Raw genomic sequence first — 15629 nt, 5'->3', positions numbered from 1 at the left:
AAAGCCTCAAAACCCCATAAATATCCACTATAAACTGCTTAAAAAATACAAGCTGAATTTTTTGGAATGGCCCACACAGTCCCCTGACTTGAACATCATTGAAAATCTGTGGGTTAATATTAAACATGATGTGCATTCATGTTAGCTCGAGAATAGCTCAGAACTAAAAAGCATTTACATTACATTGGCAGCATTTAGCATACACCCTTATCCAGAGCACCTTACATTTATATACCTGAGCAGTTGAGGGTTAAGGACCCTGCTCAAGGACCCAACAGTGCAGGCTTGGCAGTGCTGGGGTTTGAACTCACAACCTTCCAAGCAGTAGCCTAACATCTTAATCACTGAGCTACCACTGCCCCTGTTTCCTTGCAGAAAAAACATTCTGCAAGGAACAGTAGTTGAAATTCCTAAAACAAGAATAGATAGACTCCTAGCTAGCTACGAAAAGGCATTTACAAGCTTCACTTCTGGGGTTTGCTACACTGATGGTGATCCACTGGCTGAGAGAGAAAAAAAAGATGATGCGAGACTGCTGGTTCATTTTGTTTAGTAGCCTCATAGCTAATGATTATTAGGATGTCTACAGTATGCATCACACTGGTATTCACTTTACTATTGGTATACTTCCCAGCCCAATTCTAAACTTTTAATTTGCTTCCCCAGCATCATCATAGATGAACATTGTCTATCCTACTTCATTAGCATAGTTAGTGAAATTTCTCTCTTTAAAAAAAAAAGCCAAAAAAAAAAAACAGCCCAAAGTTTGATAAGATTCTGTCAGTGTTAGGCATTGTGAACTGTTTTATCTACAAATGCTTGGTTAGAGGACATTAAAATGGAAACAATGAGACTCAAAAAAACTCATGCTGGAAAAGCCAGCACACCGAAGAGGAAGGAACAGGGATTGTAAAAAATGCACATTTGCTTTTAGTAGCAGTTACTTTAGCCTTGTTTGAACTTTATCTAGGTGAATTTTGACCTGCGGATTATAATTTTGAAAGCGATTATTCACCCAGGTGAACAGTAACTAGTAAGTGTTTCTTTCTGGATTTCTTAGTTGAAACTAGTTTTAGCACCAATTGTCAGATAGAAGCTGTAACTGTGCTTCCTTGTTGCTACGAGCTGTTTACACATTGCTAGATTAAAGCTAATTCCGGTATTCATATTCAGTTTCGGTCGGGACTCGATCATTCATGCGACTACTCTTTGTTTTGCTAATGAAAGAGGCGTGCTCAGCTGTGAAGCACCGCAGTATTTAAGAATTAAGAAACACTGAGGCAGAAGCGTCAGCCCTTATCGTGTGAAGACCGAGCTCGTGTAAAGACCTGCGAGTCTACCTGCGCGAGTCCACCGAACAAGGACGAGACACCACTCAGACTGCTAAGTCTACTTTTCCCCCCCCTTTATTCGGCTTGCTGTTTACCTGTTTACACACTAACATGTGTCATCAGTTTATCCCTGTTATTTGTCACAGGCGCAGACCGCGGCACACTCCCAGAAAAGTACACAACTTGGACAACCTATGCTCTCTGAACGTGGCCTCTGCAGATTCCCTCTCATTCTCTATCAGTTACTTTGGAACTGCCAATCTGCCGTCAACAAGGCAGATTTCATTGCTGCCTTTGCAACCCAATTCAACCTCAGTCTGCTGGGTCTGACCGAGACCTGGATCCATACTGAGAACACTGCCACACCCACTGCCCTAGCCTCCAACTTCAACTTTTCCCCCTACCTCTCGTCCCAACAGATGAGGAGGTGGTACAGGTTTGCTTCTCTCCAAAACATGGTAATTTACCTGTCTTTCTCCCTCTTGCTCCTACACTTCCTTTGAATTTCATGTTGTTACAGTCACTGACCCTGTCAAAATACATTTTCTTGTTGTTTACCGTCCTCAAGGTCAACTGGGGAAGTTCATCGATGAATTTGACACGCTACTGTCCTCCATCCCGGATGATGGAACTCCTCTTGTGGTCCTTGGTGACTTCAACATTCATCTAGACAAGCCACATGCAGCTGACTTTCTTGCTCTCCTCCCCACATTTGACCACAAGCAGTTCACCACACCAGCAACCCACAAAGCCGGCAAACAGCTCGACTTCATCCTCATACGTAATTGCACCACACACAATCTTCTCATTACTCCTCTCCACACCTCTGACCGTTTCTTTATCCAGTTCTCTATTTCTCTCCCCTCACCCCCTTCACTGTCTCCACTCTCTATCTCGTTTCGTCGTAATCTTCGCTCCCTTTCCCCTTCACACTTCTCCTCCGTTGTCACAACCTTACTTCCCTCTGATTGCCACCTCTCCTCACTGGACTTAAACACCGCAACTGACATGCTATGTTCCACCCTAACATCTTCTCTTGACAGCATCTGCCCCCTAATCTCCAGACCTGCTCGCACATCACCCTCTATCCCTTGGCTCTCAGAAGCTCTGTGTAACAACCCGGCCAAACTAAGAGCATCTGAAAGGAAATGGTGTAAATCTAACAATCCAACTGACCTAACCAATTACCAAACACTTCTCTCCTCTTTTTCCAATAGCATCTCCACTGCTAAAGCCACATACTACCAAGAAAAGATTGGTAGTTCTCCCAACACCCGCACTTTCTTCAAAACCTTTTCTTCTCTTCTCTGTCCCCCTCCTCCACCTTCCCCTACCTCTCTCACTGCAGATGACTTTGCCACTTTCTTTTCCAACAAGGTGACATCAATCAGGAACCAGTTCTCAACCCCAGACATGCATAGACCGGTTCCTCCTCCATGTAACTCCCAACTGACTTCCTTCTCTCCCCTCTCAGAGACTGATGTCTCTAAACTCCTCCTCTCTAGCCGTCCCACAACCTGTCCTCTTGACCCTATCCCTTCTCACCTTCTTCAGTCCATCTCTCCCACACTATTACCTGCACTCACACACATCTTTAACACATCCCTCTCTACTGGCACATACCCTTCCTCATTTAAGCAGGCCCGGGTTACCCCACTGCTTAAGAAACCATCACTTAACCTGCTGCGGTTGACAACTACAGACCTGTTTCCCTCCTCCCTTTTCTTTCCAAAACTCTTGAAGGAGTCGTTTTTAATCAACTCTCCAATTTTCTCACACAGAACAACTTCCTGGACACCAAGCAGTCTGGCTTCCAGAGCAATCACTCCACGGAGACTGCTCTGCTTTCCGTCACTGAAGCCTTACAACTAGCAAGAGCAACCTCTAGATCATCTGTCCTCATCCTACTCGACCTCTCTGCTGCTTTCGATACTGTGAACCATCAGATCCTCCTGTCAACTCTCTCCAGCCTGGGCATCACCGGAACAGTTCTGCGCTGGGTGGAATCCTATCTTTCAGACAGATCCTTCAAGGTATCGTGGAGGGGAGGTATTTCTGAAACTCAGCAACTCTCAACTGGCATTCCACAGGGTCTGGGGTCAGAGGGTTCTGGGTCCACTGCTCTTTTCTATCTACACTACATCTCTAGGGCAGGTGATTGAGTCTCATGGCTTCTCATACCACTGCTATGCTGACGACACCCAGCTTTATTTGTCGTTCCAGCCTGACGATCCATCCGTCTCTGCATGTATCTCTGCTTGCCTGTCGGACATCTCGGTCTGGATGAGGGAACACCACCTTAAGTTCAACTTGGCAAAATCTGAGCTTCTCGTCATCCCAGCCTGTCCCTCAATCAACCACAACCTCACTGTACAGCTCGGCTCAACCACACTCAAGCCAACCAGGACGGCCAGGAACCTTGGGGTGATTCTCGACGACAGCTTGACCTTTACAGACCACATCTAAACAACTGCACGGTCCTGTAGGTTCATCCTGTACAACATCAAGAAAATCAGACCCTACCTCACTGAACAGGCTACACAAATACTAGTCCAGGCTTTTGTTATCTCAAAACTGGACTGCTGCAATGCACTACTCTCGGACCTCCCGGCCAGCTCCATCAGACCCCTTCAAATGATTCAGAATGTAGCAGCACGCCTCATCTTCAACCAGCCCAAGAGAACCCATGTCACACCCCTCTTCATCTCCCTCCACTGGCTTCCTGTAGCCGCCCGCATCAAATTCAAGGCCTTGATGCTCACCTACAAGACCTTGTCTGGAACAGCACCCTCCTACCTCAACTCTCTCCTGAAGGCATGTATGCCATAAGCATTTCAATGTACAGTATGTCTCAACAAATGATAATGTGAAAATGATAATTAAATTTGACTTGACTTGGTAGAGAATTAAGTACTTTATTACACTATAGCAAGTTTTCTGTGCAATAATACACAATAGGGTCTAGCCCAAACTGTTGAAACAAAGTTGGAAGCACAAAATTATATAGGATGTCTTTGTATTCTGTAGCATTACAGTTTTCCTTCACTGGAACTAAGAGGCCTAGACCTTTTCCAACATGACAGCACTCTTGTCAATAAAGTGAGGTCCATGAAGACATGGTTGACCTCAACCCCACTGAACACCATTGGGATGAACTGAAAAGCTGACTGCTCCCAGGATTTCTCACCCAACATCAGTGGCTGACCTCACTAATGCTCTTGTGGGTGAATGGGCAAATCTCCACAGCCAAGCAAGTGGAGGTTATTATAACAGCAAAGGGCAGATTAAATCTCGAATGGGCTGTTTAAAAATGGGTGTGATGGTCAGGTGTCCATAAACTTTTGCCCAAATAGTGTATCTGTGTAGTAATATCATAAATCACATGTTCTTCTTTTTTCTACTGTCTAAATGGTTTGGAGACACAGTAGGAATCCTATAAATCTCTAAATCTTCTGTATAATGTCTGCGTGCTTTCTATCTGTTTTTCTACAGTAATCAAGGTGGCATCAGGAGAGTATGGGGATTTGAATCCTGTGCTCTTCGAGGCAGTGCAGGGTGGTATGTGTTCAGAGGGTGACAAGAAGAACTCTAATGACAAATGTGATCCCACATCGTCTTGCCCATCTCAGAGCTACAATGTGAGTGCCACATACACTCGCTGTTGAACTTACAATGTCAACCTGTCCATTGCACCTATGTGCCTCACATGTGTTGTCTTCTGTTTGCACAGGATTCAGGACCCATTGAAAAACATACTTTTGCCACCAGCACACTTACACAGTTCTGCATTCTTTTCAAAAGAAGCTTCGTCACTATATGCAGAGACACAGTAAGACTTCATAAAATGATCTCTGTTTTACAGCATGACAGAATTATTCATATTATTCATATTCATATTATGATGACCGTCATACAGTACATACTTGAAGATTTGTAATTGTGTGTCCAGGTGTTGACCCACCTGAGGGTGATGTCGCACTTGTATACCATGCTGTATACCATGTTGATATTTCTGTAAAGCTGCTTTGAGACAATGTCTATTGTAAAAAGCGCTATACAAATAAAATTGAATTGAATTGAATTGAACTTGTGTATTGGAGTTCTGATTGGTCTGCTGTACCTGAACATCGGCAACGATGCCAGCAAAGTGTTCAACAACACTGGATTCCTCTTCTTCTCCATGCTCTTCCTCATGTTTGGTGCATTAATGCCCACTGTCCTCACTTGTAAGGACTTCTGTTGTGCATCTGTTTTACAATTTTACATGCAATTAATAAAAAGAATTTGAGTATATAGAGTATGTGTGTTATTTTCCCAGTTCCTCTGGAGATGGCAGTGTTTATAAGGGAGCATCTGAACTACTGCTACAGCTTAAAGGCCTACTACCTAGCAAAGACCGTTTCTGACATTCCATTCCAGGTATGGCATTTAGGGATGCACCGATACCGATACCAGTACTCGGGTGTCGGCCCGATACTGTGCTCATGTACTCGTACTTGTAAAACTACCCTGATACAACCGCACCGATACCACTTTATGACAACGTGACATAGCCTAACCTCTCGTCAGTTGAGCAGGTAGTCGGAAGAGGAGCAATGTCAGCAATTTGGAGATATTTTAAGATGATAAAAGTAGAGCAGACTGCAAACTATGCTCTGCTAAACTGTGAAGAGGAGGGGTAAAAAATAGCTCATTTAACACAAGCAATTTAATTAAACATCTAAAGAACAAACTATGTCGAGTGCATAGAGTTTGCTAATGCTAGCAGCGGGAAACAGCAACAACCAACTTTGCAGCAAACGCTGGAGAAGCGAGAGAAAATGTCCAGAGACAACCCACGGGCAGTAAAACTAACAGAAGCTCTTACCCAGTTCATTGCTCTTGATTTCGTCGTCTTCTTGGTGTACTTGAGCCGAAGTATGAGATTCTCAGCTGTCACCACATTACAGATACCGCATTATCAAAGCTGCATGACTTGGTGAAAAAGCACATCAGGAACCTGTTGCAGGACATTTCGGCCTTCAGCTTCACCACTGATATTTGGACTAGCAGTGTCAGCCCAATGTTTCTTATAAGTTTAACAGCACAGTGGACTGATGAGGATTTTACTCCCCAGAGAGTCATTTTACAAGCAACGCAGTTTAGGGGTTCCCACACTGGCCAAGTCATAGCAGGTACGTTTGATGACATGCTTCAGATGTGGGGCATTCCGAAAAGTTGTGTTTACGTTGTGTTGCGGGACAATGCCAACAACATGATCAAGGCTATGAGTGATGCTGGACTACCTAGCTTGCCATGTGCCATTCACACCCTCCAGCTGGCTGTTAACGAGGGTGTTTTGGCTCAGAAAAGTGTTGCTGATGTGGTGGCAGTCGGACGTAAAATAGTTGGACATTTTAAACATTCTTAGTGGTTAGCACGTTCGCCTCACACCTCCAGGGTCTGGGGTTCGATTCCCGCGGGGCCATGTGTGTGCCAAGTTTGCATGGTCTCCCTGTGCTGTGGGGGTTTCCTCCCCCAGTCCAAAGACATGCATGGTAGTGATTGGCGTGTCCGTAGTGTATGAATGAGTGTGTGTGTGTGAGTGTGCCCTGTGATGGACTGGCACCCTGTATGTGTACAAGGTGGGTGTACCCCGCCTTGTGCCCGATGCTCCCTGGGATAGGCTCCAGGTTCCCCTGTGACCCTGAAGAAGGAGTAAGCGGTAGAAGATGGATGGATTTTAAACATTCCGCCTTAGCGGACTTAGCCAACTCCTGGCTGGAAGACATTCAGATGCAGCTCAACATGCCTCTAAGGAGACTCCAGCAGGACAGGCAGCAGTTTACCAAAGTAAGCTGAGCCCATGTCAGGATAGCCATCACAGACTCATGACGGTTTTTAAGACCGTGATGTCTGAGGGATTGGAGATCATGCGCATTCAGAAGTGGTTTTTGGCCTTGCCCTTTACACACTGAGATTTGACCAGATTCCATGAGTCTTTTAATTATATTGTGCACTGTAGAAGGTGAAATGCCCAAAATCCTACCGATTTGTCTTTGGGGAATGTTGTTCTCAAAGTGTTGGATTATTCGCTGACACATCTGTTAACAGATTGGCGAGCCTCGACTCATCCTTGCTCTTGAAGGACTAGGCCTTTGTTGGAGCTCCTTATATACTATGATTAGACGATTGCCTCACCTGTTTCACATCAACTTCTTATTTCAACTTGTCACATTGCTATTAGTCCTAAATTGCCCCTGTCCCAACATTTTTGGAACGTGTTGCATGCATCAATTTCAAGATAAACATTTATCTTCAAAAAAACTATATATTTGAGTAGGTACGACAACAAATACCTTGTCTTTATACCTTCTTTGTTTAAATACAAGTCAAAGTACATTTACAAATCACTCCTCTTTGTTTTTATTAGCATTTTCCATACTGTCCCAACTTTTCAGAATTGGGGTTGTACATTTCTCCAGCCCAGAAATTAGCTCTGCCTACAGATGGAAAAAATGTTCGTCTCTACTCTTTGCACATTACCTAAAAGGCAACTCACGAGTCGTTTGTAGTAGTTTCAACTGAGCGGGAAGGGACAGATAGTGTTTTTATTGCACTTGCACCTTGCAGGCAGCAGGGGGTTCTAAGTATAGCTCCTTACTCAATGTCAAAAAAGAAATTTCTTCCTCTCACCAGCCTTGTCTCTCTCTCTTCTACCCCCCACACCCTGCCCCCCAGATTTTATGTCCCATACTGTACTGTAGTATAGTCTATTGGATGACAGAGCAGCCTCCAGAAGCGTTCCGATATGTGCTTTTTATGGCTCTGTCTACCTCCACTGCCCTCGTGGCTCAGTCTCTGGGCCTCCTCATTGGAGCTGCTTCCACCTCTCTGCAGGTGTGTAAATACATCACAGATACATATACAAGAATAATGATACACAAGCCAGTTTATCAGCCACACCTTACCAGTTTCACTACTTATCATGAACACGCTTGGTGTTTCAATAGTATTTTCTGAGCTCAGTATTTTTCATTGCAGTTGGCCACATTTATAGGGTGTGGCGACAGGCTGGTGGCCGGCGAACAGAAAACAAAGATTGCGACTGCCGCGGTGGCGCTGAAGAGACAGCTCCGCTTCAGAGCCACCAATGTTTTGGACGGCCAGAGAGCACGTGGCGGCGGGGCAGGGCCGCCGACACACCCACGGCTCATGAATGGTCCACCACGCGGAAGAATTCCACCATCCAACGAGCGAGGGGAGAATAAAAAAGGGCGATTTTCCACTCGCAAGGAGAAGAGAAGGATCTCCGAGCATGTGTGCAAGTATCTGGCGTGTTTTAGGCAATTTTTGCGACACGTGCATGTCCACTAATCGCTGTTGTGTGTTTTTATGGTTTCAGACGAATCCGACGCGAGTGAAGGCTCCGCCCCCTGGCTGTAACCGCAGACGGCTGAGACCCTCACCGCCCGATCGCACTTCAACACACACACACACACACACACAGACACGCGCACACGCACTCCCCTCACCGTCCGTCTTAAATAAAGATACCTCCACGAACAGCACTAAAACGGCCTCCTGTGTGTCTGTGCTCTGCCCACCGCGGGCTAAATTCCCTACAAGGGCCAGTGACAGACATTCCAGTCTTACTTTTCTCTGGCTTCTTTGTCAACTTCGACACCATTCCAAAATACCTTCACTGGAGCTCCTATGTCTCCTATGTCAGGTCAGTGACAACCTTCATAATTATAATGCAATATCTCATGCTGAAGAACAGGGGTGTCAAACTCATTTTCACCAAGGGCCACATCAGCATAATGGTTGCCGTCGATGGGCCACATTAACAGTATGAATGTAACAAAATGCAATGTAATTGAAAATAAATTAAACTACACCTTATTATATTGTTAAATAACTGTTACTGTATTTATGTATTCAACTTACAAATATTACATATGCATTTGCACAGATGTAAAAATAAATGTTCAGTCTGAAACCCACATTACTTGAATCAGTATTCAAACTATTTAAGCAAATAAAGCAAAATATTATAAAGAAGTTATGATATGAACCCTTAACTTCATTCAGAACTTTTTTCAACACAGTAAGGGGGGGGCAGAACTATGGCACAACCTACATGTATTACAGAAGTAGCATTTTACAAAAAGAACAACAACAACGAGGTGATGCTGCCTGTCCTTGAACACATCAAGTAGATCCGTCCTCACCGTGAGAGACCATCTCACACACATCCTCATTCATAGATCATGTTCTGGAAATAACAAACACTAAACAAAATGCAAGCACAATCATTAAATTGTACACATTTTCTACTGTTCTTAGTCTTGGTTTAAATGCATTCTATTTTAATTCAGGTTTTTTAAAATGCTTACCTATGTTTTCTGGCCAGATGTCTGACACCGTTTTCCCCTGGCCAGAGTGTCAATGTCTGGTTTTAGGTCTTGTGCTGAGGCAATCCGCAAAACAGCGTGGAGGTTGTCATCGGTAATGCGTGATCTGTGCTTGGTCTTGTTTAAATTCATTATTGAAAACATCTGTTCGCACAGATAGGTGCTCCCAAACATGGACAGAATATGAGCAGCATGAAGTCGGAGCTGTGGCATCAAACCAGGGGGCAGTAGACGGTAAAAGTCCGCGATTGCAGCATCCTGAAACTTTGCTCTCAGGCCACTATCGGTCTGAAGCTCAATTAACTCCATCTGAAGGTTATGGGGCACACTGCAGATGTCGGCGGTGAAAGGATTGGCAAAGATGTCAAAACCCGAGTACTGCGCTCAGCTCAAAAAATCGTTTGAGGACTTTGCTCCTACTCACCCACCTTACTTCTGTATGGTACAGCATATCTCCATGCTCTGAGCCCCCCTCCTGCAAGAACAGCTGGAACTGGTGGTGATTCAGGCCACGCGCCCGAATAAAGTTCACTGTTTTCATGACCGTGGTCATATCATCCAGCTCCAGAACCTTTTCACACAGAGCTTCTTGATGGATAATGCAGTGATAGGGGGTGTATGACAGTTACTTTTTTGCAATTTCTCCTTCATTAGTCCAACCAAGCCTGTTTTTCCTCCACACATCGCAGATGCAGCATCTGTAGTTAGTCCCACCAACTTTTCCCACGGCAATTTATTTTTACTTACGGACTTCTCCACTGCATCAAAAAAGTCCCGGCCCGTTGTGGTCCCATGCATGACAGCTGCATCCAAGAGCTCCTCAGTGACACAGAGGTCCGGCTTCACGCCTCTAATAAAAATGGATAGATGCACTGTATCCATGTTGTCTGTGCTTTCATCCACAGCTAATGAAAAAGCTAGACAGCTGCGTGTCTCTTCGGCCAGCTGTGTTGCTAAATTTCCTGCTAATTCCTTAACTCGGTCCATGATGGTGTTTCTTGGCAAACTGACATTTTGAAAAGTCTGTATCTGGTCAGGACACACCTTTAGCATGCACTGCTTCAAAAATGCACCCTCTGAAAAAGACTTTGAAGCTTGGGCGATTTCTTCAGCCACAATAAAACTTGCTTTCACTGCTGCATCATTTTTGGCTGTAGCTTTTGTGAGCACATTCTGCTGCCTTTTAATTCTGCTGCAATTCTTTGTTTTTCTTGGAGGCTAAATTTACCATACTCAGCTCTGTGTTTGGTGTCAAAATGCCAATGTAGATTGTACTCTTTCATGACTGACACCGCCTCATAACACAAAGGCCTTCCTTATGCATCAATTTTTCTCTTCTTGGACATGTTGAGGTTAATTTGTGGAGATTTCTCAATTCCAAATCGAATTGACGTGACTTTAGTGCAGACGTAGTTTATGTGGCCCTCAGTATGACTTTTTTTCTCCTTCGATTCTGAGAAATAAAGTTTTATTTGTATGTTTTGGATAGCGGAAAGGCCTACACTACCCATAATCCTCGACCACCGACGATTTGTCACGCCCCTAGGCATCTCATACAGACGTGGAAGGGTCCCTTTTGAGTCAGTATCAGACGCCTAGGGGCGTGACAAATCGTCGGTATTTTACGAGTTGGGAATGAGAACAGCAAAAATGTATGTTAAGACAATCATGCACCTATCACGTTCTCGCAAACTCTGCAAACTCAAGGCCCGCTGGCCAGATGTGGCCTGCCACGTCATTTTATCTGGCCCATGGGCCTTGAGTTTGACACATGTGACCTAGACTATGGAATGTGAAGACATGTAATAAAAGTGTGTATAAACATTACATTGGTGACATACAGAGGGATCAATTGCACTTGCTCAAATTGCTCAAAAAAAAATGAGCAGCCCCACCCAGTTTGCAAGGGATTGCGCAATCCGAGAGGAGGCTCAGCTCGTTGCTGCCTCCCTTCGCGTCTTTCCCCCGTATTTGAACAGGAAAATACACAAATTCAGCGATATTGACAATAAAAATCATTAGAATGATTGGAATCATACAATAATAACATTTCTATCACAGATCAGTGGACAAATATTTATTTATTTATTTTTAATCATTATTTGTTTTTTACATTTCCTGATGACACAGGGGAGGCACTGCCTCCCCTGACCGCACATCACTGCCGTGGTCGGTAAACAGGCGAGGGTCAGGCAATCAGGCAAACAAACAAAACGGGACTAGGCAGAAATCGAGGTCGGGGATGGAAACACTGGTCAACGGAAACTTTAGTAAACGCACGTGAAAAGGGCTTAGAGAATGGCTGAGAAAACAGAACATTACTTCGCGAAGTTTCTTCGCTATCAAAGTCTCTCTTATGCTGTTGTGTGAGTGTGTTTGTACTGAGATGCAGGTGTGTGTGATCAGAACTCCGGGGAAGGTGAGTGCATGCGTGTGTGGGAAGTGTAGTCCTCAGTGGCCATGTTTGTAGTTAGCGGTGTTCCCGGGATAACCGAGTCGTGGCTGGGCTGAGATATGACAAGGAGCCGCCACATATATTTATAATGATAAACTAGGTGTCACATGAAAATCTGTATATAAATTCAACGCAGGTGAAATTCTTTATACTAACATAACATATGTAGTCACAAAAAATAAGTCCACCCAGTTGATTCCATTAATTATTATTTACAGACCCTGAGGACCATATTCTGAATTCCTTAGTGAATTGGTGGATTTCATCTCAAACCTGTCTGTTTCTTCAGACAAAGCATTAAATTTTATAGACTTTAATATTCATTCTGATGAAAACAGCGGTTCTGAGAACAGCGGTTGTGTTCATTCTGGATTAAGTAGGGGTTAATCAGAACATAATAGGACCCACTCATAATGGTGGGGCAAAAGGGGTGGGGCTACAGAAAGTGTCAATTAGAAACACCTAAAGATGCATATGTCAGTAAAGATTCATATTTAGGGATTGGATGAGCGTCCTTCTCTGACGTCAAAACAGGAAATAAGTTTCCAAAAAATGTGCAGTTATGATATTGTTACAAACATGGTTTCCTTCAATATTTCTGTTACTTACATGGCCTAATATTATTGTATATATTGTTATAAATGTATTATTCTTATGGGAATGAAAAGAGCAAAGCTCTGAGATGTTTAGAGATGTGTTTGGCACTATTGTGTACTCAGTTTGGTAGGCTTTGTGCATAAATATTTTGCTTGAATGGGAATATATTTTAATGTATATTTGTAATTAATATATTGTACACAAAAATACATTTCTAGCTGTTTAAGTTGCAGATGGTCAGGGTCACAATAGTCTTTCACAAAAGTTATTACAAGTAGTGTGACGTCAAAATGACACATTCATTATCATGTTTATCCTGTATAAACTTTTACATTAATTCTAATTAGTTTAAGGCAGAAAAGATAAAATTTCAAGGGTGAATGAATTGTAGTTATATAGTCTGTTATCATTTTTGACATGTGGACATGACAGTTGACTCATTAAAAAATGCTCTGTTCTCTTTTTTTCCTATTTAAATTATCATATTTCTGATCAATTTTACAATAAATTGATCAATTTATCAATTAATTTGCACATTTTAAAAATAAAAACATGTTCATTCAACATATTCTTGATTAATTAAGTACGGTACATTATTTAAAATAATATATAAAATACATAATTTGTCTATTTATCGATTGATCTGAACTCTCTTAAGGCAAGACACTACAGGTGAAACAATAAACCGCATAATCCATGTTTCCCAGATGATTGCTGATATTCTTACAAGGATTTTGTATTGGAGCTTTTACCAAATAATTTTCATTTATTTATTCAAATCAGGCTTCATCTAATTAAATATGCATACATTTGTATACTATATAAAAGTAAATATCTAGTCTTTGAATGATGTTAAAATTAAAATGCCAATTTCACTGAGAACACAATGAATACATGCTTCAAAAAAAAAGACTTTTAGAGAACAGTTTATTAGAAATATCATTTATTTGTTTTAAAAAAGAATATATTGTACTGAGGCCATCTCTAGTTTCATATCTTTTGAAAACAAAGCAGTCCCAGTTTGCTTTAATGTTTGCTTTATTGTTTGTTTGGCGGGAATTTTTGTGAAAAATTGGTCAACACTGTATATCGAGAACTGATATAAGATGACTAAATAATTCAATAAAATGCCCAATATTAAAAAAAAGTAATGTTTACATAAAAAGAAGCAAACACCAATTGATAGTTTGGACAAACTGTTTGTTAGTCCCCCTGAGTAGGAACGAATTTTCCTTCCATCCTTTTCTCTTTCCCCTTCTGTGTCTAGTTCAGCCAGGAGAGCAGAGCTGATATCTCTCTTCAACAGCTTCACTTTTGGCCGAGGTATAGTTTTCTTGGGGTGTGGGGTAGAGAAAATCCTTAAGGACAAATCTTATTGACATTATTATTATATTATTATTAAATCTTATTCTTTATATTTGAACAGTGCTGAAATGAACAGATTAACCAGCTTCAATACCATAATTACTAATGAGATTCAAATTACTCAAATCTTTATTATGACAAAATGTGGAATGATTGAATGAATGAATTATTTAAAACACAACCGTTATGTATGTCATGTAAACAACAAATAAAAAACATAAAAATAGCATATCAGAACATCTAATAAACAGACTGCTAACAGATTTAATGGATGTGTTTTGTGTGTGTATACTACCCTGCGGAAATAAAAACAATAGAAATCATCACAGAAATTCTAATGGTTTCCACTACAAATACCATTACAAACATCAGCTAACCATTAAAACCATTACTATTCTTGGTCCTTAATGGTATCACCTAGACATAACATGCCACCAGTATTAGGCAACAAATTACCAGTAGAGAACCACAGGGGCCATTACAGTTTCCATTAAAATCAATACAATTCCCATTATAACCAATAAACCAATTAAAGATTGAAAGCATAAAAGATGTAACCCTGGAGCTGTTTATAACGTGTCAAAGTCTACCCAAAGAGGGGTAGCCATTCTCTAAATCGCAGCTTAATCCTTTACTGGTAAATTTAATTTTAAGGCTAACAACTAGATAGCTGCTAGATGTCTTATCTTTAAACTGTATAACTTAACCGCATCTTTTTTTAAAAAAAATATTGTATGCAAACATGAAACATATGACTTACCCTATTAATACAAGTTCGTGTTCCAGTTGAGCTCTGATTTCAAACCACCACTGCTCCTCCACTCAAATGGAGGTGAGAAAAAAGAAGAAGAAGAAGAAGAAATGAGAGAGACAAAAGAACACACTGGCAATCAATACAATAAAATTGACATTAGAAGCAGTTTAATATGTTTCTGAAATACTACAGAGAAGAGACAGTGTATACTGAAGAAGAAAAAAACCTACCAAGGGCCTAAGTGGGCCACGTATGTGTAGACAGTACCTTTGTACAGTACTGTTCAAAGGTCTTAGGCACATGCAAAGAAATGCTGTAAAGCAAAGATGCCTTCAAAAATAATGAAGTTAAATGTTTCTCCATTTAAAAGCAATACTATAAAGAGCAGTAAACAGTAATAAATGAAACAAAGTCACTATTTAGTGTGACGACCCTTTGCTTTAAAAAAAAAAGTAGCCTCACTTAGTGCAGTTTTATAAGGAAATGAGCTGTAAGTTTTATTGAGCATCTTGCAGAACCATCCCCACCAATCATCATTCTGCTTGGGACAATAATAATAATAATAATAATAATAATAATAATAATAATAATAATAATAATAATAATAAACAGTTGTTCTTGAGGTTATTTATTTATTTATTTATTTTTTTAAAATACAATTCTATTATATGTACTGTATGTATTTTATTTTATCCATGCTAACTACTTACATGAGTGACATGAGTAGGTCT

At 41.6% G+C, this 15629-nt stretch overlaps 1 protein-coding gene across 1 annotated transcript; it reads left to right on the top strand.

Annotated features, from left to right (window-relative positions):
• Positions 1–5423: 5423 nt before the first annotated feature.
• LOC128603295 (ATP-binding cassette sub-family G member 4-like) lies at positions 5424–8756 on the top strand. Its single transcript, XM_053617605.1, has 4 exons — positions 5424–5557; positions 5650–5750; positions 8052–8283; positions 8716–8756. Exons 1-4 carry the CDS (start codon positions 5512–5514, stop codon positions 8754–8756), a joined length of 420 nt encoding a protein of 139 aa, XP_053473580.1. The 5' UTR covers positions 5424–5511.
• The last annotated feature ends 6873 nt before the right edge of the window (positions 8757–15629 follow it).

This window comes from Ictalurus furcatus, chromosome 28 (genome assembly GCF_023375685.1).
Source record: "Ictalurus furcatus strain D&B chromosome 28, Billie_1.0, whole genome shotgun sequence".
NCBI lineage: Eukaryota > Metazoa > Chordata > Actinopteri > Siluriformes > Ictaluridae > Ictalurus > Ictalurus furcatus.
Note: the sequence above shows the minus strand (reverse complement) of the source record. Positions and strands in the feature narration are given on the sequence as shown.

Bases quoted from the DNA above. Each gene is read 5' to 3' on its own strand.
- LOC128603295 (XM_053617605.1), top strand. From the start codon at position 5,512: ATGCTCTTCCTCATGTTTGGTGCATTAATGCCCACTGTCCTCACTT. The intron at 5,558-5,649 runs GTAAGGACTTCT...TTATTTTCCCAG, and splicing joins AATGCCCACTGTCCTCACTT to TTCCTCTGGAGATGGCAGTG. The intron at 8,284-8,715 runs GTTTCACTACTT...TTATGGTTTCAG, and splicing joins TTATCAGCCACACCTTACCA to ACGAATCCGACGCGAGTGAA.